Source organism: Apium graveolens, chromosome 1 (assembly GCF_009905375.1).
Source record: "Apium graveolens cultivar Ventura chromosome 1, ASM990537v1, whole genome shotgun sequence".
NCBI classification, from domain to species: Eukaryota; Viridiplantae; Streptophyta; class Magnoliopsida; order Apiales; family Apiaceae; genus Apium; species Apium graveolens.
In genome coordinates, this window is record NC_133647.1 from 30,445,581 (window position 1) to 30,471,849 (window position 26,269).

Below are 26,269 nucleotides of genomic sequence, written 5' to 3' on the forward strand. Positions count from 1 at the left end.
CTCTTTTCAATAGCTGATTTTTCCCTTATTAATTAATTACGAAATTAATTAATATTCAGGGTTTTTGGGCCTTCTTTGTTCCATCAGGCCTGATCCTAATCAATGTGTTAACCTTTTTGGTCTGAATGTCATACATCTTCTTATTGGGCCTAGAAGCCCAAATCATGTATAATTACTGTAATATTTAATTACATAATCAGGATTTATTTATCCCTATCATTTTCGAAAATAATTTTTTTAAATTTCCGAAAAAAAAATTTGAATTTTTTTTTCAAAAAAAGTATTATCAAATTAATTTTCAGAATATTTTTTAATAAAATGATTAAAATATATTTTTTATAGTTAATGTCGAAATTGTTAAAAAAATGTTTGAGGGTTAATATGAAAGATCTGTTGAACTTTAATAGTTAAAATGCAATTAAATATCGTCAAATTACCTTTTTACTCTTGACCTATTTAACGATAACAGCGGAAATTAACGGAAGGGGTGCAAAGTGCAGCGTTCAAACTTGTCTGGGATGCGAAGTACAATTATTGAAAGTATTGGTATCAAAGTGACAATAGTCCAAATCAAAGAGATGTACTATGCAATTAACCCTTATTATTATTATTATTATTATTATTATTATTATTATTATTATTATTATTATTATTATCATCATCATCATAGATTCCGAAAAAGAAATGTGAATAAAAATATAAGGATTATATTTTATATAAGTTGGTGATTGCGGGTTTTTTATGATAAAAAAAGATAAAATAAATCCAACTAGGGTTGCGTTTATTCATTAAAGAGGGGGGCAGCATCATCAGATGCCAAGTCCAAGTCCTTACGGGCAGCTGCAAAGCTTTCGATAAAGGAAAGATAATCTCAAGTAGTATTTAGTTTAGTTTAATCTCATGGGCCAAGGTGGAAGTTAAGTATATAGTATTTAATTCAATCTATCTTGGAGACGAAGTAATGGAACATCAATTTGTGTTAATATGATCCTGTGATTTAGTATGATTATTACATGTTAATATTGTTCTTCCAACACTTGACTTTCAAAACTTTGATTATCTACTTTGTCAAAGTTACCATGCAGATATAAGTGATTTCTTTGTTGGAGGGGCGGTTAAGGGTATCCTGTCCTCAAATGCAAAGTAAAAAAAAAAACCATACAGCAACCATAACTAAAATAAGTTAATAAGTTATACAAGACTGCATTTGTCAGTTAAAACATTTTATTGGAAGGGGTTGAAACACTTGAGCCATACACATTATTCATTAACTCGTATTGAGTATATATAATGCCCCTGGACAACTAACTCTTATCTCTGCAGGACCTGCTTCTTTTGGATACACAACAACTCTTTTACTTGTAAATTACACCACACTCATACACATTATTCATTAATTTTTATTACTACCCCTGACTGCGCGCACATCCAATGTGCTACAAAAACAACAGACTGTATGCATATAGAACCTTAATTTTTCTTCAGTGTAATCTTACAGATAAATTTTTTGTGCGTTTAATTTTTACTGATAAATAAAATATTAGATGAATTTCATTTAGTGTAATCTTCAATGCGACTGAAGTTGACAAGGAAGAATTGATGCAGTTCCCACTCTGTGATAATGAAAATTATTTGTACTACCGAGATTTTGCTTATAAGGCTTGCTCTAGTACTAGAACAGACAACAACATTTCCGCAACAGGGAGGATGGAATTATAAGCCACTGCACACGTGGTCATCCACTGGGCCTCGAGAAAAATATCGATCAAGTGCTGTGTGATGGTTGCCTCCAAACAGAGCCGGCTCCAGTATACTGCAGTCCTGAGGCAAAACAATATTGAGACCCCTAAATAATTCTTCTTACCTTTTGATATACAAAAGATTCAATCAAATTTTTGTAGTCTAGTTCAGCGTCCATTTTCTTCTCTATAGATAACATAGCAAAATCATTTAACAGTTGATCGAAAATAATTTTTTATCAATTTCAATTTGGAGAAACTTCACTCAGCACTAACTACTGTAACGGGTATTGTCAATATTATTTTATAAGCAATCCAAGTGTTAGAAAAAACAAAATGCATATTCCTAATATATTCCAACACCTCTATTCATTGTATTAACAGGATACACTTCATCTACAACTCTTGTCGGTCCTTTTTCCACCAAAAAATCAATTTTTCTTTGAGGCATATATTTCTCCCAATTTCCAGGATCCAATAAAATATCTAAATTTTCAATGTTCACATCCTGATTCTCCGTCACAAATTCATCATTCACTACATTATCGACAGCATTCCTTACAGTTTCATCAACATTCTCATGATTTAAATTATCATTATCCACAATTACAGTTTCAGACAAAATCTCTGTATCTAAATTTTCATCATTCACAACTATATTTTCAGCAGGTAAAGACAAAAATTCATCAAGAATAGATGTAGGTTTCACATAACTATTCATGGACCCTTTGAGAGATTGTGTAAGTTTTTCTTCTCTCTCTTTTCTTTTTCTTTTCGAACTTCCGGATTCAAACTTTTTTTTACCCGTCATATTGAAATCTACAAGTCAATAACCAAGTAATTGAACAAGAAAAATTGGAGAATTTGATACAAGAATAAGTAGAGACTGTGTGTATATGTGATGTGAGAATGAGATAGAAATTTTGTAATCCTAATGGACTTTGTATAAGTTTAAGTGAATGTTTGGGTAATTGGGTATAGACAGTTGAGGCCCAAAAAGTAATACTTAATTATTATTAAAATAAAACACTTATATAGTAATATTTGGCTCCTGTTTATAGGATGTGTTTTTTAATTTTTTAATTATAATTAATTTGATCCATATTGAAATATAATACTATAAAAAAATTTGGAGGCCCCTAAAATTGTGAGGCCCTGGGCACTAGCCTAGGCCAGCTCCCCCCGGAGACGGTTTTGCCTCCAACCTCTTTCATTCTATGGTTGTGTTGATTGCCAATTTTTTTACACAAAGTTTGTTCCCCCGAGCTACCCATTGGCAATGGAAGACTCATCTCATGCAGGCCATATAATCCCTCGTTGTCTAAATATCGATGAAACCATTAGATGCAAAATATGAAATAATTAATGTGTTAGCTATGGATCCAATAAGATCCAACGAATAAAGTCTCATTAAATTTTTTGACTATCGGCCCATCCCGCAACTAAGGCCGAAGCCCAATGCTTCACTACACCTTTTAAGATCCACTAGGAACTATAATGTCTCCTCTTTTCTCGCTTCAACGGTCTTCCGCATTATATGTATAACGGACGAATCATTTAAGTTAGGATCGGATATTTACATGGAAAGTAAGGAACATACAACTTTTTACGTCTATTCTCTCTACTCTCACTACTTTCTTGTATTTTCAAACCCACATTACGTCCAGATTACTGATTTTCACAATGGAGGTGAATCGGGGGACAATCCATCGCATTCTCTTCTTTTTCAGGTCATAACCGAACGCTGTTCTTGTTAGACCGAAGGCTGTTCTTGCCTACCGAATAAAATCTGGGCGTAACATTTGACGCCGTCTATGAGACTACGAGAATCATAAACGAGATACTGAGAGGATGACGAACATAGTCCATGAACAATCACCACCACCTGGTTTTACTCCTCATGACGGGGGACAGACGTAGTCCTTGGTTGACGCCAACAGAGTCATCAAGTTAACTCCCGAGGAGGAAGATTTGCTTCTCAAGATCCGTGCAGAAAAACTAGCCGAGGAGAAGGGAAAAATAAAAAATGATCAAGCCGGAAAAGAGGTGAAGGCCAGGGCGAAAAGAAGGGAGGTCGATGTGCTGCGATTGAAGGTCTTGCAGCTCCAGATGGAAGAAATTGATCTACAGGAGAAGGCACTTCGAGAAGCGTTGCAGGACGATGAGCCAGTAAAAACCATCAAGCCACTCAAAGAGCGAAGGGGGTATGACGAAAAAGATGAGTCCGACTCTTATTCATCTTCCTATAAGAGATCTTCGGGAATTGCCTTTTCTCTCATGGAGGAGGTTTGTACTGCTCAATCTCTTTAGTCACCAATCTGACTCATCTTATCTAGGGTGCGAAGAGTCAGACTCATCTTCAGTCACCAATTTGGACAAGATCAAGGCGATGGGCTTCCTTATGGCGGGGTTAGACCCCTATAAAGTTAAAAAGCTTTGGACCTTTCTTTATTATTTTTCCCCCAAATCCCTCATTGATATCTATGTGAGGGGAGAGAATATTCAGAGAAAGATGGAGAGTATTGGAGGATATAAAGACTCCCATAGGGATGACCGATCGAAGCGAACCAACAGTTATGAAATCTCAAGATCTTGGGGTGACCAAAGAGAGAGTAGGAAAGAAGGAAGAAAGGAAACAGATCGTGGGGCCGAACAACGTCGAGATAGAGATTCAGCTATATTCACCCATTTGAATGCACCGATCTCCAAGATTCTCCATGAGATTAAAGGGAAGCTCGGGTCCGTTTGGCTAGTTAAGATAAAGGTACCAAATCACAAGAAAAATCCCGATAAGTATTGTGATTACCACAGGGACAAGGGGCATAATACTGATGAGTGCTACCATCTCAAGAAGTTTATTAAACGAATGATCGAAGAAGGCGAATTCAATCAGTTCATCCGAGGTCTAAGAGATAGACTAGAGCCGAAAGACATTCAGGAAGAGCCTGAACCCGAAGAGCCTGAATGAAGAGGCCGAATAAGGGGCAAAGTGAAGATAATTTCGGGGGGGGGGGCAGTGTGCTGGATAGAGATAGTAAAACGGAGAAGAAGAGGTACACCAAACAAGTGTACAACCTCTATCGGTTTAGACAGGCGAAGCCCCACATGCCCATGAATTTTAGCACATAAGAATATGAGAATGTCATTCGTCCGCATGAAGACCCCCTTATAATCAATCCTCTCAATAGGAAAAATAAAATTTGGAAAGTGCTTGTTGATACTGGCAGCTCGGCCAACATCCTATTCCACAAAACTTACTATAAGATGAATCTGGAGGGTGAACAACTAGAACCTTGCAACGAAGCACCTCTCTATGCTTTCGAAGGACACCCGATACAGTTTGAAGGTACGATCACTCTTCCCGTCATTTTGGGTATGTTAGGAACAATTGATGCTATCAAACAGAAACTATCAGAAGCATCGACGGATGATGATTACAAGCATCGACTGATGATGATGATTGGATCGACGGATGATGATGACATTGATGGATGTTAATATTCGACGGATAATGATATCAATGGATGATGATGTCAATGGATAATGAAATCAGTATTTGTCACATAAGTTGATCTTGGAAGAGAAAAAGGAAACATGAACTTCAAGGCGGTGAAGGACTTTATCTCAGAAGCAATAATATAGGTTCCCTTGTTGTTAATAGAATAGGATTTCTTATACATTGGTAGATGTGCTCTATATAAAGCATAGTTTAGGTTCATGCTATAAGCATTTGCGACATTGTTATATTTTTCGCATAACCTAGCAGCTCTTAAGGATATTTGTTCATCCTTTCGAGATGGTACATGTGTAATAAGTTTTTATTAGATAATATAAAAACTGTTGATTCTGTTGAAGCTTTGTCGAATTGATTATATTAACTATATCCACCCCCCTCTACAGTTGATTAAGGGCCTAACATGGTAAATTTCCATACAATGTGGAGAAACTCGTGAAATTTTATGTGGTTCGGATTGAGAGTCCCTACAATGCTATCCTGGGAAGGCCTTTTCTATCAAACCTTCGAGGCGGTGGAATCCATACCCCACCTCAAACTGAAATTTCAAACTGAAAGGGGGTAGGGAGATGAGGGAAGATCAGAAGACCGCCCGAATAATCATGCTGGAAGACTTAGAAAAGGATCAGGCCTATGAAAAACCCGAAGAAACTGGAAAAAGAAAAAGGGACGAAACCAAACCAAGTGGGAGCCGAGAGACCTTGAATATTGAACTGGAGAAACTTGGGGCGGATCCCTCAAGTCCGATCGCCGATCCAGCCGCCGAAGTCAAAGAAGTCGAACTGTATGCTGGGCATTCGGTCAAAATGGTTCGGACTGGAAGAAACATGGAAAAAGATTTGAAGGAAAAGGTTATTGCGGTCATTTGGGAGTATCATAATGATATGTTCGCCTGGGGGCCGGTGGACATGCCCGGTTTGGATCCCGAGACGGCTAAGCATTGTCTTAATGTACACCCTGAGGGTAAAACGGTCAAACAAAAAAAAAGAGGACCTTTTGAAGCCGAACGACAGAAGGTCATTGAGGCCGAAGTAGAGAAACTATTGGAGGCAAAGTTCATTGAAGAAATTGAGTATCCTGACTGGTTGGCTAATGTGGTGGTCATTAAAAAATCCAACGGAAAGTGGAGAATGTGCGTAGACTATAGAGATCTCAACAAGGCTTGTGCGAAGGACCACTACCCTCTCCCTAACATCGACCAGTTAATAGATGCCTTGACCATATACTACATACCTAGCTTTCTTGAGGCTTTTTCTGGTTATCATCAAATTGCTATGAATGACAAAGATGTGCCCAAGACAGCGTTCAAACTACGAAGGGAACCTATGCGTATATGAAAATGCCTTGCGGACTTAAGAACGCCGGAGCCACATTTCAGCGTATGGTAAACAAAGTATTCAAGGGGCAGATAGACCGAAATATGGAGGCTTATATGGATGATATGATTATAAAATCACTGTTTTAAGACAATGCCAAATACTTGAGAGAATGCTTCGAGACTCTCTGAAGGAATAATATGAGGATTAATCAGAACAAATGTACATTCAGAGTAACAAATGGAAAGTTTCTAGGCTACATGGTTAGTGCCCGAGGGATAGAGGCGAATCCAGAGAAAATTGAAGTTGTTATCAATATGGAAGCTCCAAAATGCATCCAGGATATTCAGAAACTAGTCGGCCGATTCGCAGCCCTTCGGCGGTTCATCTCTCGTTCAACCGAGAAAACACCTTCATTCTTCACCGTACTCAAAGGGTCAAAGAATTTCGAGTGGGGGCCCGAATGTCAAAAGGCATTTGAAGAAGTAAAGGAATATCTAACCAAGACCCCACTCTTAATGAGACCTGAGCTAAAGGAAACTCTTCAGCTCTACCTAGCTGTGTCCGACCGAACACTTTGGGCAGTGCTAGTGAAAATCATGAGAGGAACCAACATCATGTCTTCTACATGTCCCATGTGCTTAAGGACGTAGAAACAAGGTACCCAAACGCCGAAAAATTAACAAATGGGTTGGTCGTGGCCTCCCAAAAATTGCGACATTATTTCTAGGGCCGAACAATTCAGATCGTCATTGATCAACCATTAAAGAAAAATCGGACAAGACCAGAAGCTTCGGGAAGGGTTGTAGCTTGGTCCATCGAGCTGGGAGAATATGACCTCGAGTTCATCCCCCGAACGGCGATCAAAGATCAATCACTGACAGATTTGATGGTCGAATGCACATTCTCCGGACCGAAGGACTCACACCTGAATAATAACTCATTCGGACCCCGGGAAAATAGAAGCTTTTTGTTGATGGTTCGGTCACCGGAAAGAAGTGCGGGGCTTGATTAATCCTCTCTAGTCCTGACGGGTTTGAAATATGCCAAGTCATTCGGTTCAACTTCCCCCTCAATAATAAAGAAGAAGAATATAAAGCTCTTTTAGCAGGAATGGAGCTAGCCCGAAGCCTTGAGTTGAAGCACTTAAGGGAATTTAGTGACTTCATGCTGGTAGTCAAGCACTTCTCGGAGAATACGAAAGGACCCCCGTACAAAAGCCTATGCTACAAAGGTAAAAGATTCTTTTCTGTTATTTGAAACTTTTGAACTAAATTAGATGGGCAGGGAGAATAATAGTCGGGAGGATGCCCTATCCAGGATAGCTTCGGCTGAGACACAGAGCCTAACTGGTTCTATCTACCTCAACGAAGTCAAGACGCCTTCGATCGAAAGGAAATACTACCTCGAAATACACAAGGAAATGGGGCGATCGAAGCGGCCAACAAGATAATCTTTCAAGGTATTGGGAAGAGATTGGGTGAAGCCAAATGAATATAGGACGAGGAGAACCATGGGTTTTATGGGTTTATCGAACAACTCCTAGATCATCCACTGGGGAAACTCACTTTATGATGGCATATGGAACATATGCTCTAGTTCCGGTCGAAGTGGGCTTGGAGTCTTATCGAACAGAAGTCTACAACGTTGAAGTCAATAACTTCGGACTAAGAGCGAACTTAGACTTGATAGAAGAAGAGATGAAAGTTGCTCATCAAAGAAACCTAAAGTACCTGCTACAGGATGCTCAACACTATAATTCGGGAATTAAGATAAGGACATTCGATGTTGGTGACTTAGTCCTACGGGAATTAGCTGCATCCATGCCAACAAGACAAGGGAAGCTTCAGCCAAACTTGGAAGGACCTTACAACGTGGTTGAGGTCGTGCGTCCCGAAACTTATAAGTTGGAAACACTGGCCGGAGAAGTTATCAAGAACACTTGGCATGCTAGTCGCCTTCAAAAAAAATTCAGTGAGAAAAATTTCTTTTATTTCTCATTTGTACTTAGTTCTGAACTCTATGAGAAAACTGTAATGACATAATGATCAATGAAAGTGCAATTCCTTCGCACAACTTTATTACTTGAAATTATGACAAATTGAGCGGGCGAATGAGTATTATATATGGGCGATCCCGAAGAAGATAAACCCTTTGCCCGCCATATTTGATTTTCTTAAAACGAAAGGGCGAATGAATATTATCTAGGGGAAATCCTAAAAAGAATAATGTCCTTCACCCTACGACTGCTATAATAATATAACTTAGATGGACACAGCGAGGACGAACGAAGAATGTATAAGGGAAATCCTAGAAAAAGACCTTCTCCTTCATCTTTCCCTCTATAATTTTTGTCCATTTTAAAAGCACATTATTACGAAGGAACGAAGAAGGTTTTATCTATGGACGATCCCGAAGAAGACAAGCCCTTCATCCTCAACCAAAAATTTTACCAAATTTTTTTACAAGTGAACCGTAAGAGCGAAGAAGGTCTCGTCTAGGGGCGATCCCGAAGAAAACGAGCCCATCCCTTTCTAGGTTAAATCTAAAACTTAAAGTTTTACCTAATTTTTTTTAAGAACAATTTTTGACCAATGGAACAAAGTAGGAGTCGCCTAGGGGCAACCCAAAGAAGACCATTCTCTTGTTCCTTCGCTCAAAAAGACAATATCTCTTGAGTGTTAACGGCCTAAGGTTTCCCTTCGGACTAACAACTTTCCCCTTAACACTCGGGGCCGAAGATGGACATTACATAAAAGACTGCTAAGGCGAAAATGAAGACGAAGATGCAGAAGTACTATACTTAAAATGTTAAGGAAAATTATAAAGCAAAAGATACAGTACGAATATAAAGAAAAAACAAAATGCTGACAAAAGAAAGATGCATTTAAAAACTAAAATTTTTCCTGAAGGCGAGTTAAGGTACAACGCCCGAGGGGAAGAATATTAACAACAACTGAAAAAATACAAGTACTATATAAAGCTGGAGCTCGGGGTGGAAGAGGTCTTCGTTCTCACCAGAAGAGACCATCTGTAAAAACCCGAATTTTTGACATCGGCAAAAGACCCTTATAAATAGTAACCTTGCGGTTTAATAAAAACTTTTGCGACCACATCATATGCGAGTTTTTAATTAAGATTCCGAGTTGATATTGTGATTATACGTACCAAATAAGTGTATATAAACACTATTAATTTTCAAAGAAAATGAACTTTGAAAAACGACCGTATCTACGAACCGTCAAGAAATACGAGAATCAAAATATAATTACAAAACCAAAATCCTAAAAATGTAAACCCAAGTACAAGGCTTCAAAGTATAAAGGATGTATAAGAAATGATTTACCCCGCGAACCGCTTACGAAGTTTTATTACGAAAACGAATAAGCGACCGAGCGAACGCAAATAAATAAAACGTATCAAGCCATGCTAACCATGCAAACTAACTAAGTTATTAAAATAATCATGGTTAATAACCAAATAGTAGCCTACCTAGAGAACATGATGACCTAGCTAGTAAAAGACAACATTCCTTAAATTAAGGATTCATGTTTTCAATGATTAAAGAGCTAGACAAACTTGGTGTGTAAGCTATGAATTAGGCTTTGAAAATTGAAGCTTCTTGAGGAATAAACATTACATACACAAAATAAATATCATAAAGTAGCCAACTCTTCCAAGACAAGCCAAGCAATTCTCTCTCTCTCTCTTCAAAAAAAAAACACAATGCTGATTTCAAGAACACCATGGAAAGAAAAATTGAAATCTCCTGTTCTACTCATTTAAAAATCACCAAATTTTAACCAACGCTTCCTCATATCATGTACAAGGTAATTTAAAAAATTCATGGCTATTGAATTAGTATAGCATAGGCAAATCGTTGTTCAAAGTTGGTGATGAATAGTAACTCCAAAAATCTCTTTTTATTTTCTAAATTTTCATGGCATGATTTAGGAACCTTAATCACAACCAAGCCCTCCCAAGGTTCAACCATCAAGAATATAACTTCCCAAGCTACCAATAAAGGTATAAACCATCATCCATACTTTGTTTAAACTTTAAGTTTCAAGAAAAGTAAGGATCTTGGATGTACGTATAGTTTTGATGATTGATTTGATATTTTCTTGATGTTTAGTTAGTTAGTTATTAAGGTTGATGTCGTGGCCTTAAGAACATTATGTTCTTGAGAGGATTAAATTTTAAAATTATGGTATGATTATTTATGGTGGTTTATTAATGATTTAGAGTGAAATCGAAACTCGAGTCGCGAGCGTAACGTCGATAAAACGAGTGAAACGTAATCATAAGTTTTCTGCAGAAATATAGAATGTGTAAACTGTGATTTATTGAAAAGTATCATATGAAAATTATATATATTGTTGTAAGGATCATTTAGGATCTTTATTCGCTTGATTTTAATTTACGGTTCAAAAGTTAAGTCCATTTTCGTGATAACGATTTACGCGACAAAAACTGCTAGGAATTATAATCTTTGGAAATAGAAATAATCGACTTAAGAATATTTATAAATCATGAATATTTAAAAAACTTAAGAAATAGAGTTTATTAACTTCCATAAAAATTTCAAATAAAAATATTAAATTTTTAATTTTATAAAAATATCGGAGCCGAGGTCGCGCGGAGTTAAAACACCAAACGCAACCCACTGCTAAAAAACTGTCAATTCGTATTTTCACCCCTGTTACCAGAAAACCATTTTCAAATAATATGTTCTAAATTTTGTCTAGATGCGCATGCAAAAACGGTGCATCAGTTTTAGTTAACAGTTTGAGAGAAATCAACGTTTTAGTGAAAGCGGTCTGGATAGTAAAAGTTCGTAGTTGACCAAACTTTTAAAATGTTTTCACCTATTTAAATTAATTTTATCAAAATAAAACTTTTATGATAAATACTAAAAGCACTAAAGAAGATCCTCGAGGTGGTTCATATTAAAATATTAATTTTTTGATTTATTAAAAATGTTAGAGTGCGAGTCGCGTAATAGTAACATTCGTTAAAGTTAACTCTAAAAGACCACTTTGACTGTCCGTTTCGACCAAGGATTGATACTTATTTCGAGTTGGTCGAATATTGAAAAATATGAAGTATTGTACTTACTAGAAATATAATCCGGTGATGGGATTAGGAATAGTGATTAAGATTATGATATTTGTTGATTAGAAAACCCGAAACGAGAGGAAGTCGGAAAACGTAACTTGGACTCTAGGCAAGTTTTCAAACTCTACCTTTTAAAATTGTTCTATTGTGTTTGTTTTCAAATAAATGTCATATATACATGATGTTGTATTACGATATTTTTTAAATTGGGATATATAATATCATATGATATGTTAATGATTTTGGTATATAAATATTACCGAATTTCAGTCGATAATGCTAGAGAGTAGCCTTGTATATATGAGGTGTATATTTTAGACGGAGGATCGGTCAGTATAATTTGATGAAAACCCGGAAATATTTCGGAGGTGTTTTATTTAAGAATATTAACACTATAGTAGAGCGTGATGTATAAGTTGTAATACCGAGAGACGGTCAGTTTTTATAAAGTATAAACCCGGGAATCATCCCGGAGATGTTTTGGACAATTAAAAGTCCGTACTTATTTTATCCCAAGTGACTTAATGTCCACTTACGAAGTATTTAATACCCCAAAATTATTTAAAACGAATTCCAAAAATCGTATTCCCTCAACTATGTTTTGATACTCGGTCTATGAATATATTTAAATTATTCAATATAGGAGAAGTATTCTCCAATGATTAATTATTACAACTTGCTTATTTATAATTAATATAGATTACTTTAATTATTTAAAACATAAATTAGTTGAGAAATATTATTTCAAATATTCTTTTAAACTATAATTATTCGAGGTTTAATTATTTAATAATTATTATTTAATTATTACATATTTATCAAATGATTTAATATGATTTTATGAATCATTATACCTATTTTAAAATATTTATGAGTTTCATAAAATCATGTTAATAATTTCAGATCATCGGATAATTTTGTCTCGATATATTTTAAGTATTTTGAATATAGTTTCAAAAGAAACTCACCCTTATTTATTTATTCGTTGACAACGGTCAACCCACATTATCTTAGTACTTCCTCTGAAAATTCTCGAAAGTACATATATATACATATATGAGATGAGCCGTGCCTATCAACAAGCAAAACGCTTGGGGAACTTCAATGTAGTTCGATGTTCCAAATATAGGATAGGATTCTTAAAAGGACAAGGGAGGGGTAGATATCCATTACTTCGTAGAATGGGGAGACTGCCATTTTAATTTTCCGTATGAGAAGGTACCATGTGTACTGATGGACATACGAAGTATGCAAAACATACCCGGGAGAAAGGGGGAAGCATATAAAGCCCGAATGCGGCTAGGGTGACAACCGGGAGTAAGAAAGTCGTTCATGTACATGTAGAGAATGATACCGTTATACGACTAATCATCGTATCTCGGGGGCTCCGGTGAATGTCCTATTCTTCCAATTGGAATTGAGATGCAATACCATAACCCAAGCTTAGGTGCTGGGTTTACCATTAAGGTATTTACAGACTAATAAGTCAATCAAAGAATTGTTTTGAAAAGAAGTGTGCATCACCAAGAAAACTACTTTGAATAAATACATATCCTTATACGGATTAATATAATTTTTTTAACAGTCTTTTCATACTATTGATTATTATGGCTGAGCATTATTACTCACTCTTGCTTTATTTTAAATGTCACAATACAATAGATTACCTGTATGCCGGCGTGGGACTTAGTCACTTGAAAACGTGGGGAGAATCCCTGACAGCTTTGTCTCAGGTGGACCAGAGTATCCAAATAGGTATAAGATGTTAGTAGTAATTATTATAACTTCAAGTAAAGGTTACAGATAATTGTTTAAGATCCAGTAAAGTACATTTGAGTGTAATAAAAGAATATTACATTTTGTACATCTTTTCCAACGGCTATAACTTTTGTGTGTGTGTGTGCGTGAGATTGGGGTCTGTTGGATTATTAAATCAATATAGGTTACACATGAGTGAAGGATGGCATGACGATCCAGATTCCTGACCCCATATTTGAGGGCGTTACACCACCATAGGCTCGACATTGCTGGGACCACTGATGGGATCCTCAAGCGACTCGTCTAGAAGCTTCTTGTAGTCCCAACCAAGTTCATGCGCCTTCTTCAGCACATGATCTGCCCCAAACTGGAAGAATCTCTCCTCCATGAGATCCAACATCTTCTTCTTCTTCTGAAGCTCCTTCCTCGCCCTTTTCAGCTTGGCATTCCTCCCTTCTACCAGCCTATTGGCCCCCGCCAAGTCTCTCTTCAGCCTTTGCTTTTCGCCGATCAACACCTTGTCCTGGATGTCCAGGGTTTCGTTCTGCAACTGCATCTTCTGAAGCTCCTCCTCGGACGCAGTTGTCCTCCTCTCCAGCTTCAAAACCTTTGCCATACGGCCCTACATCTCTTGCACCATATCCGCCATGGAAGCATCCCAAGGGGTGTCCTGAAAAGGAAGAAAAAAGACAAGGAAAAAACATAATCATGCGAAGGAAGAAGAGGCATTTAAAATAACTGGAAAAGACGAATGAAATATATGAAAGTTAAACGTTTACCAGAGAAAGAAAGGCCAAAAGCTCTGAGCACGCCTTCACCGAGGTGGCCGCAGCATAGAGCGACCTGTCGGCCGACAGCTGAAGTCCACGGCATAGGTTCAGAGCAACTTATTTTGTCTCCTCCATCATCGGGTAGACGGAGTGATCAATCGTCAGCACACCCCAGTCGGGGGCGTATGTCTGAACGATACCATCTCGGCCCCTCTACCGCTTCAGGCTGTGCTCGACCCCTTCCTAGCCGCCCTGGCCTACCTCCTCTTCGACCTCGACCGAAGGTATAGGCTACTACCTACCCGAATGTGGCTCTTTCTCAAGCTCCTTCTGGGAGGGCTCACCTCCCTGTTGTTTCGCCGCCTTCTTGGCCGCGACCTTCATCCTCTTCCTCTCCAAAAGGGCCTCCATGAAAGACACTGAAAATAAAATAATGAAAACGATTAGACGAAGCAAATAAAGGAAGTAAAATCATTTAATTAATTGAAGATTATTTATCTAAGGAAAGTAAAATAACGAATGATAGAGATTCGTTACCCCCATCCCAGAAACCGTAGATCCAATCCTGGCTTCGGTAGTTATCGGGAGTCAGCTTTGGCATGTTGGCATCAACCAAGTGGGTATATAGATTCTTCTCATCATCGCTCAAGTTTGGCATGATAAGCTTCGTAGGGTCGACCTCCCGCCAGGTCAAGAACTGGGCCAGCTTCGGCCTGCTGATTTAACACCAGTGGGTGTGGGTCGTCTTGTTGTTTGAGTTGGTCACCGCCTAGTCCAGACGACCAGCCCTACTGGAGATTGTGTAGAAACCTGGGCTCTTCGGGTTCCTCTGAAAATCATAATCAAACCAAAAGAACCTGTTTAATGGCTTCACCCCCGCCTGCAAGCACCGGTTCTGGAAGCAGTTTATGTGGATAAACCCGTTCAGGTCCATCTGGCCTAGGGCGATCCTTATCTTGAAAAACAGGTGCTGAAGGATCTTCTGTAACGGGAATCAGAACCCGCACTTGAAAGCCGCCTCAGAAATACCGATTATACGATCATCGTAACCCTCAGCACCCCGGGGTTTCATAGATTATCTCGCCTTCGTCGGTGTTGTACAACCAATAAGCCCCTCGAGGGACCTTGTACTCATCGTACATGGCCTCCTCCCTCGCCTTCGGCAACTCAGATCTGTTGTTCGTTCAGTCCATGTCCCTGTATTCGAAAATAAGGAGACAAGTTAGTCCATGTACTCGGGAGAAGAAAACAAATAAAAAGTACAAAGAAAAGGACCGAGTACATGTCTAGAACCGAACGAACAAACCTTAAAAAATGTCCAGGTTCGGCTCCCAAAAGATGTTCCAAGGCAAGATTTCCCCCAAAGCTCCTGCATGCCATCTTTAAACCCACCAGACGAAGAACGAGGACACCTAGGGTAGGTTCCTGAAGGATGTTTTTCAGCAAGGATGCCCCAAAGGGATTTCTTGCCCAAGAACACCTTGCATGCCCTCTTTAAACCCAGTTAGTGCCTCCAAAAATAAAATAAAAAGGGATAAATAAAACCCAGAAACCGGGCACCAGAAAAACACAGAAAAACTCATAAGAACACAAAAAGACACCAGAAAGAGGTCCCCAAAAAGAAGAACCAAAAAACCTCAAAGAGCAAAAATATGCAAATAAATGGAGAAAAACCAGATACTTACTGATATCAAGGTGTTGTTGGAAGGAAATGGGATGATCTGGAAATGAGGAGTTAACGCTGCTCATCTCGATGAAATTCAAGAAACTTTGAAGATATGCTTCTACTAGTGCTTTAGGGTGTTTGTTTGAAACTTGGATAAAAAGAAATAAAGGAAAAAGACTGATCAGGCTTTATATAGAGCCCCCTAAAAAACCTTTGGGTGCCAAAGACGGTTGGGTACCAAATGGTTGGGTAAGTAGCTTTTTAAAATCAAGGGCCACGATTAAAACGGGTTGAGATTCAAGGGCCATGATGAAATCACGAATCTCAATAATGGGATAGTTGTCCTCTTAAATGGGACCAGTTCCCCACGATGTTACCACATGGACGGACAAACCAACAGAATAATAGAAGGAAAGTACCCTAGGGTTTTTCGCCTGAATATGGGACAAGATTATGTCTCTCGACCGACCAATGTGTAACGCCCTCCAAATCCGGGGTCTAGATCTGGGGGGTTACTTGCTAATCACCACACTAATACAAACATGTATAATAATTATGCAAGCATATATCTAACCCCTTTATATTCTATCCAGGATCTTTTCAGGTTGAGGTATGAAAACAAGAACAACACACTACATTTATTACAAACCAAATTTAAAATCTCAAGAACTCTCTTATTACAAACCATTTTCTAACCAAGTTTTAAACAAAATTCATTTTATTCAAACACACACCACACCTATCTACACTACACCTGCTCAGGTAACTCAAAACTCTCTTCCTGAATTGGGATCAACACTATAACGCCCTCCAAACCCGGGTCAGAAGTTTGGGGGTCCACAACGCACACACACACCATTTTTAAACCTGTTTATGAATATAAGAATATATATATGCAATGACCCTACTTACCATATTCCACAGATCGACGCAGTTTAAAGTATGTCCACAAGCCACAACCTTATTTATATTACAAACATTCCAAATCCCAACTTATTTTATCTTACAACCGAAGTTCAAACTTTATTATAAACTATTAACACACCCAAGCCAAACATCATCTGCTAGTCTATTCCATTCAACCTGGATACCTAGCTCGCTCACTTGTCTGGGGATCCTCGCTACCACCAGTTTCCTTTTTCACTGGAAGAGAATATAAAACAGATTTGCAAGAGTGAGCTAACTAGCTCAGCAAGTCACAATGACAGTAACTGAGATTAACAATGATCAATTGAAATGATATAAGAATCAAGTTTACTGATAAGAAATGATTAGAATTGGATATTCACTTTTATTTAAAAAAACCAAGGTTAGGCTACTGATCAGTCACGCACTAGCCCCACGCAAGGCTCCCAGCTTTGCTCTATATACTGGATCCAAGGCACATATTGGCATACTATGACCACGAATCTGGTCTGACCACGAATCTGGTCCATATTTGAAAATAATCCAATTCTAGAATAACAATATGACAAATAATGTAAATCAATAACTGAATCATAAACAACATTTATCTCGAAACGTAAGGTGATTCAGGATTCCAAGAAGGTATAATAATGGAATCATAAGAATTGGCTCTCAATCAAAGGAAGAATCAAAAGTAGAAGACCCAGGGTTCAAGGGTTACAAGGAGTGGTCTTCTATTGAACAAAGCAAAAGGGTTGGTATATCAAGCAATTCAGTATCAAGAATCAATGTGTGGTATATAAGTATTTGTGGAGAGGTATCGTATAGGTGTGGCTTGTATTTGAGAATTCAACAATCAATGGTTTACAAAGAACAAGGCTTATGGATTAAGATCAATAAGAATTAGGGTTAAGCTTAAGTACTTCAAAGTACTTGTAAAATGGAACAAGAACTGTTTGGAATGATTGCAACATTATCTTAGTGAACTTATTATTTTAACGTCACTTCATCTCTGAGGTTTATAACGTTTGGCTCTGATACTATTTCGGTAACACCCCCAAATCCGGGGTCGGGGATCCGGGTTGTCACGAGTTCCATTTCCCTTAATAATACTTAATCTTAATAATCAACCAACTACTGCGTATTGTGACCCCACAATATACACACACACCAAACGTTATAGTCTCAGAGATGAATATCCAAAAATAACACAAGTCATTTTATTCCACAATTATAAGCCATTACACCTCAAAAAGGTTTCTGAATAAATTTACATATTCTTTGCCATTATTACAATTCATAAGTATACATAAGTCTGGTACATCAAAAGTTGAAAGCCTAGCCTATTGCTAGTTCATACCTCAGCTACAACGGCATTAACGCCTACAGGAAACTGCGGAACGTTTCCTATCCGCTAACGAATTGGGAGCTTGGTCCTGTTCATCTTGTCTATCTGTTGTTGTGTGATGAAAGAAGAAATCAAGGGTGAGCAACAAGCCCACCAAAATAATATGTATAATGATTTACAATATGTGAGCATCCTCATAGTACTCATGAAAGTCTTGGTCAAGTAAAAATGAACCAAGTTTGATATCTTATCGCGACCAAGTCGCAAAATATTCAGTATATATGTACATATATACTTTTCGCAATCTTTGAAATCCTCTGACATGTGTAATATACACAGAGTTCCAGTTTATAACTGTATAAAAATATCGTTGCAAGGTGATCTCATATATCTAACCTTGTCTCAACGTTTTTCTGAAAATCTTTGACATGCATAAGATAATCATTTACTAGATATAAGTTTAAAAGATGAAGTTACAAGATACTCCAATATACTTATATCTTTTCTGAATACTACTTGAACTACCACCGTTCAAGTTATAATTAGTTTCAAAAGTTCATCACATAGATGAGACTACAAGGAAAGACTTGAATAAGTTCAATCTTTAAAATATCATTATAAATAATGAAGTTACGAGATACTTCATTAAGTCCCGATATATATATACACCTATATATATATATATATTTCATACACTCCTTGAAAACCTCTGTTATAAAAATTATAAACAGAGTTGTAATATCCAATGAATTTGGAAAGGAGAAAACCTTGGCATAAACCTGATATCTTGCTGATCAGGAAAAGATACCAATAGGTAACCTTTTCTACTAGTAGATGGACGAATTCCCCACTGGTCATCACCCTGGCTGCAATAGGACCTTATGCTGGACTGCCACTCAGCCACTTACGCATTTGATGGACTCCCACTGAGCCACTTACACTTTCATGGACGCCCACTGAGCCCATGTTGCTTATGCCGACTCAAATAGATGGACTTACTTCCCGAATGTTGGGCAAGTAATCAAGATATTTTCTCAAAACAGCAACTTTATTGCGAATATAAAATACACCACAGAGACGGATCCCTCATATTTTGAGCGAGTATTTAAATCCCCTTCGAAAGGAAGATCTTAAATATAAAAATGAGTTTTGGGATCCGCTCTAGCTTTTAAAAATCATTTTGAAGACTCGAAAACATTTTAAAGAATGTTTGGAGTAATGCTGATTTAATAAAATAAATCAGTCCCAATAGGTTGGAGAAAATATCTGAATATTATTACTTAAATAATATTCCCATAAAGATAATCTTTATAAAAATAATTTGAAGTAGAAGTTTTAAAACTCATACTTGAAATGAATAATAAATAACCGAAGATATACTTATACGAAAGTATGATCTTTATTTGAATAATTTAAAATAAGTTTGAATATCGAAACATATTCTTTAATAAAATAAAGAATATTATTTAATAATTAAGCAGAGTCATAAGTCCTCGAATGAATATTCAAAATAATATTCATTAAATAAAATAAACGGAGTCTTAAGTTCTCGAATGAATATTCAAAATAATATTCATTAAATAAAATAAACGGAGTCATAAGTTCTCGAATGAATATTCAAAATAATATTCATTAAATAAAATAAAATTATCGAATAAACCTTATTCGATTAATAGTTTTGAAAACTATATCCATATATATATATATATAAATATATATATTATACTCGGGAACATCGACTCCCGGTTTAGAAAATGTTCACCTTTGGGTCCCCTATACTAAGGGTATACACAACTACTGCTTATCTCTAGCATATGTATTATGCAGCTTATAAGCATATGAATCAACAATTAGATATCAAGATTACGAAACAGACATGCATATATACCATATCAGCATGCTCCAATATATCGCAAGTTTTTCTAATAACAATCATGCACTTATCACAAGATAATGCATATACATATATACATCACAACAACAGTATAATGGGTAGAAAACTTGCCTGACCTACTGGGGGTGGTAAAAGGCCTGGGACGAGTCTGGTAACCTATAAACAACATATAAGTTGGAATTAAACCAAAGTCGCTTAAGAATCTAGACTTTAACCAATTAGACTCTAACGCTCGCTTTTGCGCTTAACGATTCACTTAAGTCGCTCGAGTACCCTCGGCTCTACCATTTTTAATAAATTAACCATTAAGAATTTTAAGGAGATTCTTTTGCAAGTACCCTACCAACTACCTAATCCACTTTACATAATTGTTTCATACTCCAATTAGTCATTTAAAGACCTTAACCAAGGTTTCAAAGTAAGGCGAGGGGTAATTGTTCGTTCGCGAAACACCGTTACTTAAAACAGTCGTTTCTCCTAAACCGTACATCGGATTCAAGTGAACCACATATCAAAACGAAGCTCGTAACATGAACTATCTAATCATGGTAATGGTCAAAACCTAACAGTGAGTTCACGGATCCTGATGTTAAGAACAAAAGAAGTCTAAGGTAAATCGGGCATTACGACGGCTATGTTTACGCGATTACCAAAGTTTAACTACTCCAATCATCCACAAATCAACCACAAATCAACCCATAACCACCAATACAACCAAAATTAATCCAAACCTTAATACATCAGTCCATATCCTCAAGATTTTCCAATTATTTCAACCACAAACATGAACTACTAACTATACTTAAGTTTCATTAACTATAAACAAGATTCAATCATCCAAATCACTATAAACCCAACCAAACTTTAAACACACAAGCATCATGCTTGTCATGAACTATATTAATCAAAACCACTCCTAAATATTCAAAGTAAAACTAGGGTTTGAAGTTTTATACCTTCCTTGAAGCTTTTAATCAATGAAAGATCTTTGGAATGCCCATGGAAGCCTTAATCTATGCTTAAGCTACCTTGACCTTACAAATAAAATCAAGAATCAAAAATTTGTTCTTGAAAGTTACTATTCACCCTAAACTAAAATGATTTATTTGAGATAGAAAACCTTTGATTCAAGAACTCAAACTACTTGCTCTTCTTAGTTAAGAAATATAGGATCCAAAGAAACAAACCTCTTGAATTATGATTGAGTGGAGCTTGGGTTTGGAAATTTTTCTTCTTGTTTTTCTTCAAAAAACCGTGAGCAAGGAGATGGGGGGAAGAGAAATGAATGTGTTTGCTTGGTTGCTTCCTTTTTATTTGTTAACTAACCTTTTACCATTGTAAAAATTGTGTGGCTCACAATTAACCAACCAACCCTTCCCATTTGGTCATGCTTAATTCATCTACTTATGTCATCTTATTACACTTGTCTTCCTCTTGTTGGTGTGATGACATCATCCTCCACTAACCCCTTTGATTAACTCCTAATTACTTGGCTAATGATCGCTGATCTGTTATACGGTTCGCTTAACTTTCGTTCTCGTTTATCGTTTGAGGGATCATACCCGGGATCTTATTACTTGGGTTCCCTTAACCTTTCTCAATATATTATATTCCTTTTATGATCCTCTCTTATAATCCTTGAATTTAAATCCTTTTAATCATGTTACCTTATACTCAATTCTTTTTGTATCTGGTGGATTTTCGGGAAAAATCAAAGTGTTCATATTTGGATTCCGATGATCTTTACATACACTTATATATCATATAGAGTACTAATAAGATCTCAGAATATCAATAAAAGAACCCCTACATAGTGTGGCATGAAAAGTTTTCTTATTCAGCATAATCAGCCAAATCACTATTCATAAGGGTTACAAAAAGTCCAAAGTTTTTGGGGTTATTACATCAATACTACTTCTCATCATATTCTATTCGTTACAAACTTCTTACTAGCCTTCGTTTCACCCAAATCCGACGTAGGGTTTGAAAGTTACGAATAAAACAGTCAAACAATGCACGTACAATCATATTACGCATCAATCAGATCACATATACACATAGCACGTGATATATTTAATTAAAATAATTATTCAAAGAAGATTCGGGGTTAAAATTATGTTCCAGATATTTATTACGAATTTTTGAACATTTTTCGAAATTTAAACGGGACTCCGAATCATTTTTAAAATTAAATAACAAGGTTTGAATACCCGAATCTGTCTTTAAAATAATTTTATAATAATTATCGGGCTTTGAAAATAATTTTAAATAATATTTTAAAGCTCGAAATTATTTTTCAGGATTTTTAAATCAATTTTAAATGAATAAATCTAATTATTAAATTAATTAAAATTAATTAATAGTTAATTAAATTAATTAATCAATTAATATTCAATTAATCGATTAATTAAAATAATTAAAAACTAATTAAAATAAATCAGATTTATTTTTAAATAATTAAAAACATTTTTCGGAATTAAAAATAATTTTCCAGAATTAAATTTAGATTTTTAGAATTTAAAAATGAATTTTAGAAATAAACAGAATTTAAAAATAATTTTTTCAAAATAAAAGAATTCAGAAACAGTTTTCAAAATTTATAATTGAGTTTTATAGGATTAAAACCGGGTCGAAACCCGGGTCAGAAACCAGCCCAACGGGTCACCAAGAAACTGAAGAAACCCGCCGGAAAAATTGCAGAATCCGGCGAGGTTCCATTTCCCGACGAACCCAATCGACCCTCAAATCCGCTTGGTTGTTATTGGTTTTCAATCTTGAAACATTCCGTAGCAGCCCAGAAACACATCCAGGCCAACGAGGACTGCAGAAGGTTTCCCATTTGATTTCTCCGGCAAAAACGCCTTTATCGCCGGCGAAACTTCGAGTCGCCGGTGATACGTTTCCGACCTCCAACACAAAAACCCAACACATGAATCTGTTGCAAAATCCACGATCTATCTGTTGGTATACTTGAAATCTACCCAGAATTAGTAAAAATCAAAGCCCTAATTTTTAATTAAAAAGCTTCAAGAACTAATATAAACCCTAATTCGAATTTTCACAAAATCAAACCTCAATTTCACCATGATGCAGAGCTCAAAATTCAACATATAATATACCAAATTGACCAGAAAAATATTATCTACACAATGGAATCATCAAATCACATCAACTTCAAGAATAATTTTTCATAATTTAACCCATAAATAATTCAAAATAAATTAATTAAATAAGAAGAATACCTTGATTCTTGCACACAAATAGATGATTGATTCAGGAAGAGGTTTTCGAGAGCTTCGTTTTGATATATTGCACGCTTGATTTCGATTTCGATAACGCCTTCGTTTTTAGGTTTGATTTTCAAGTAACATAACGCTTTTAGGGTTTTCCTCTGTAATTTAATAGTTTTGACTGACTGATTGTGATTAAACGATTAAAATGAAATAATAAAAGGGGTATTTATATTTATAGAATATTGGATCGTGTCGGATCATATTGGATCGTTAAATTAGTTGCTTAGCCGCTAAGTAACTGCAAAAATGATCCATTTTGATACCCGTATTGGATAATTATCCAAACCGGGCTTTTATAAAACACTTTATATGAAAATAATGTAATAATATCTCGTCTTTTGAAAATACGGGTTTTGTTGATATATCGAAATGATTATTGTATCGAAAATTGTACGTCGGGACACGTACGGGTCAAACCGTAATCCGGATTGAAAAGGTTATAACACGGAAAATGTCCGAAATTACCAGATTAGGTTAGAAAGGGGTTTTCGGAAGAGTTCCGGGTTGTAAAAACGTAAAAACGGTTAAGGTTGGACGATTCTCGATACTTATTCTGAAAATAATTATTAACTCTATAAATCATTATAAAATCAAATAACGATCCAAGAATTATCAGAAAAATATCACATTCATCTATATTTTATTCTGAACATAATATAATTAACATACTCACATTTAGTCACATATATACACCTATTTATCAATATCAATCATCAGATAATTCACATAATAATCACATAATAATTATTTAATAATCATTTATTCATAAAATAATTACAAGCGATATCCCGGATATTACAAACACTCTTGGTATTAGAGGATCCCGCTGCTTGACACGCTTCTTTACCACGCGAGTCCGGATAGGTTTCATCTTCCTTCTTAACTGAAAACAAACAAGGTGAATAACAACAAATGTGGTGAGTCAAAATTTGCTCAAGTCCACAATATATAAACAGTGTTATAAGGAAACTATATGAACCGATAATCTGATTGGTAACTGTGTATTTCTGCGAGAGGAAATGAAGGCCACTATCGGCGAGTATCAATAAACTAGACTGAACACAAGTTCACACCTATATCCTGCTGATCATTCAGGATACACTGCAGATCCATACCTCAATGTATAGATCCATTCAGGTACCCAGACTCTACGACCCAACACAAGGATCCAGTTAATTCCCGGTCCTTAGGATCAAGTGTATACCTGATCCTAATCGTCACCATCCAGTCCACAGATTAGCAACCAGAATAGTCGGTATGATTTGATGTATCTCAACATCGGAATATATCATGATATATGTGTGTATATATATATAAACAATTGGAATATGAATAGAGGATTCAATGAATTAGGAGAAATCAGGAATCGAAGTGAAATATGAACAAAAGATCAATAATTGTGTATCAGTATATGTGAACAGGAGTTATCAGTGTGTAACTGCGAAAATAATCTGAAAGCAATTCACTATTCTGAATTTAGAATAGGAGAAAAACTTGCCTTTCACGCGATCTACCACAAATATATCACATTTCTCTAAACTGGTTCGGTCCACCTTGTTGGCTTCATCTCTATCAAAAAAAGATACTTATTTAGTCAACTCGTATCTCAATCGTGTTTCGAACCGACTTCACGTAGCCCATATCGTCTACCCGTGCGTATACAACTGACTCGTATAATAATTATTAACCAAGAGGACTCGATTCACCACATAATTCACATAACACATAAGTCACATAGTCATTCTAGGTTTAAAGCAATTTTTAGAATCGAAATCGACTTGCTATTCGCATTATTGGATAACATCTGGCTCGTTTCCTATTTTTCACAATTTATTGAACTCATCTCTATAAGTAATAGGGCATATAAGTAAATAAATATCGAAAGTCGACTCGCTTCTAAAAGAAATTAGAATTTAAAATATTTTTAATGAAAACAGATCATTTTTCCCGAGTCGAAGGGCTTTCGTTTCGTTTAAATCCGATAAACGGTTCAATTATTATTCAATAAATAGGAATAAATTAATTTATTATTCCATATAATTAATTATTCAAATTAATTGAACCTCAAAAATATTTTCAAATAATTATTTAAGAAAAAACAAAATTAAAAATGATTTTTCCATAATATTTAGAATTAAAATGAATTTATTATGAATTATTGAAAATAATTTGATTAATTATCACAATAATTAATCAATTTTATATAATTAATAACTAATAAATAAATAGTAAATAATTAAACAAGTAAATAGTTTCAAATTTTAGAAAATATTTCAGAATTATTTATAATATAAATTAATTAATTAAATAATTAATTAATCAATTTATAAAATAAATAAAACTGATTTTTATAATTAATAAAAATAAAAACAAAAAATCGGGAAACAGTTGTCAGAAAATGGATTTCTGACAAAACGGATTCAAACCGGGTTGCAAAACGGGTTGCAACCGGGTTAAGATGAACAAAATGGGTCAGGAAGAACTCACCGGAAAATTCCAAGTTTTCGGTGGGTTTCCCGGACTCCGTTCAGTCAAATTCAGACCAAAACCAACATCGTTTGGTCAATTTCTCGACTAGAATCGATTCCAAATCAACTCAACATCTCAAACACATCGTTCAATCATCAGAATCGTCCCTGAATCCCAATCTCCGATCAAACCGACTTGAACTCCAGCCAACACCCGATTTTTCAGATTTGTACACCAAAACTCATGTTCTATATCTTAAAATAAAGCTTATAACATATACAATCAAACCCCTATACCCAAACATATCTCTGTTTCTTTTAAAATAAAAAACGATTAAACAAAAAATCACATAAACCCTAGATATCGAATTAACGGTTCGAGCAATCGTTTGTTAAATTAATTAGCATGAATCGATTGTATACATCAAAGGGAAGCTATATCAATCATCAAAATCATCTCATAACCTCAGAATCAAAAA

General features: G+C 35.9%; 1 protein-coding gene across 1 annotated transcript; it reads left to right on the forward strand.

Annotated features, from left to right (window-relative positions):
* The first annotated feature begins 8,143 nt into the window (after positions 1-8,143).
* Positions 8,144-8,614, forward strand: LOC141661588 (uncharacterized). Its single transcript, XM_074468625.1, has one exon. It carries the CDS (start codon positions 8,144-8,146, stop codon positions 8,612-8,614), a length of 471 nt encoding a protein of 156 aa, XP_074324726.1.
* The last annotated feature ends 17,655 nt before the right edge of the window (positions 8,615-26,269 follow it).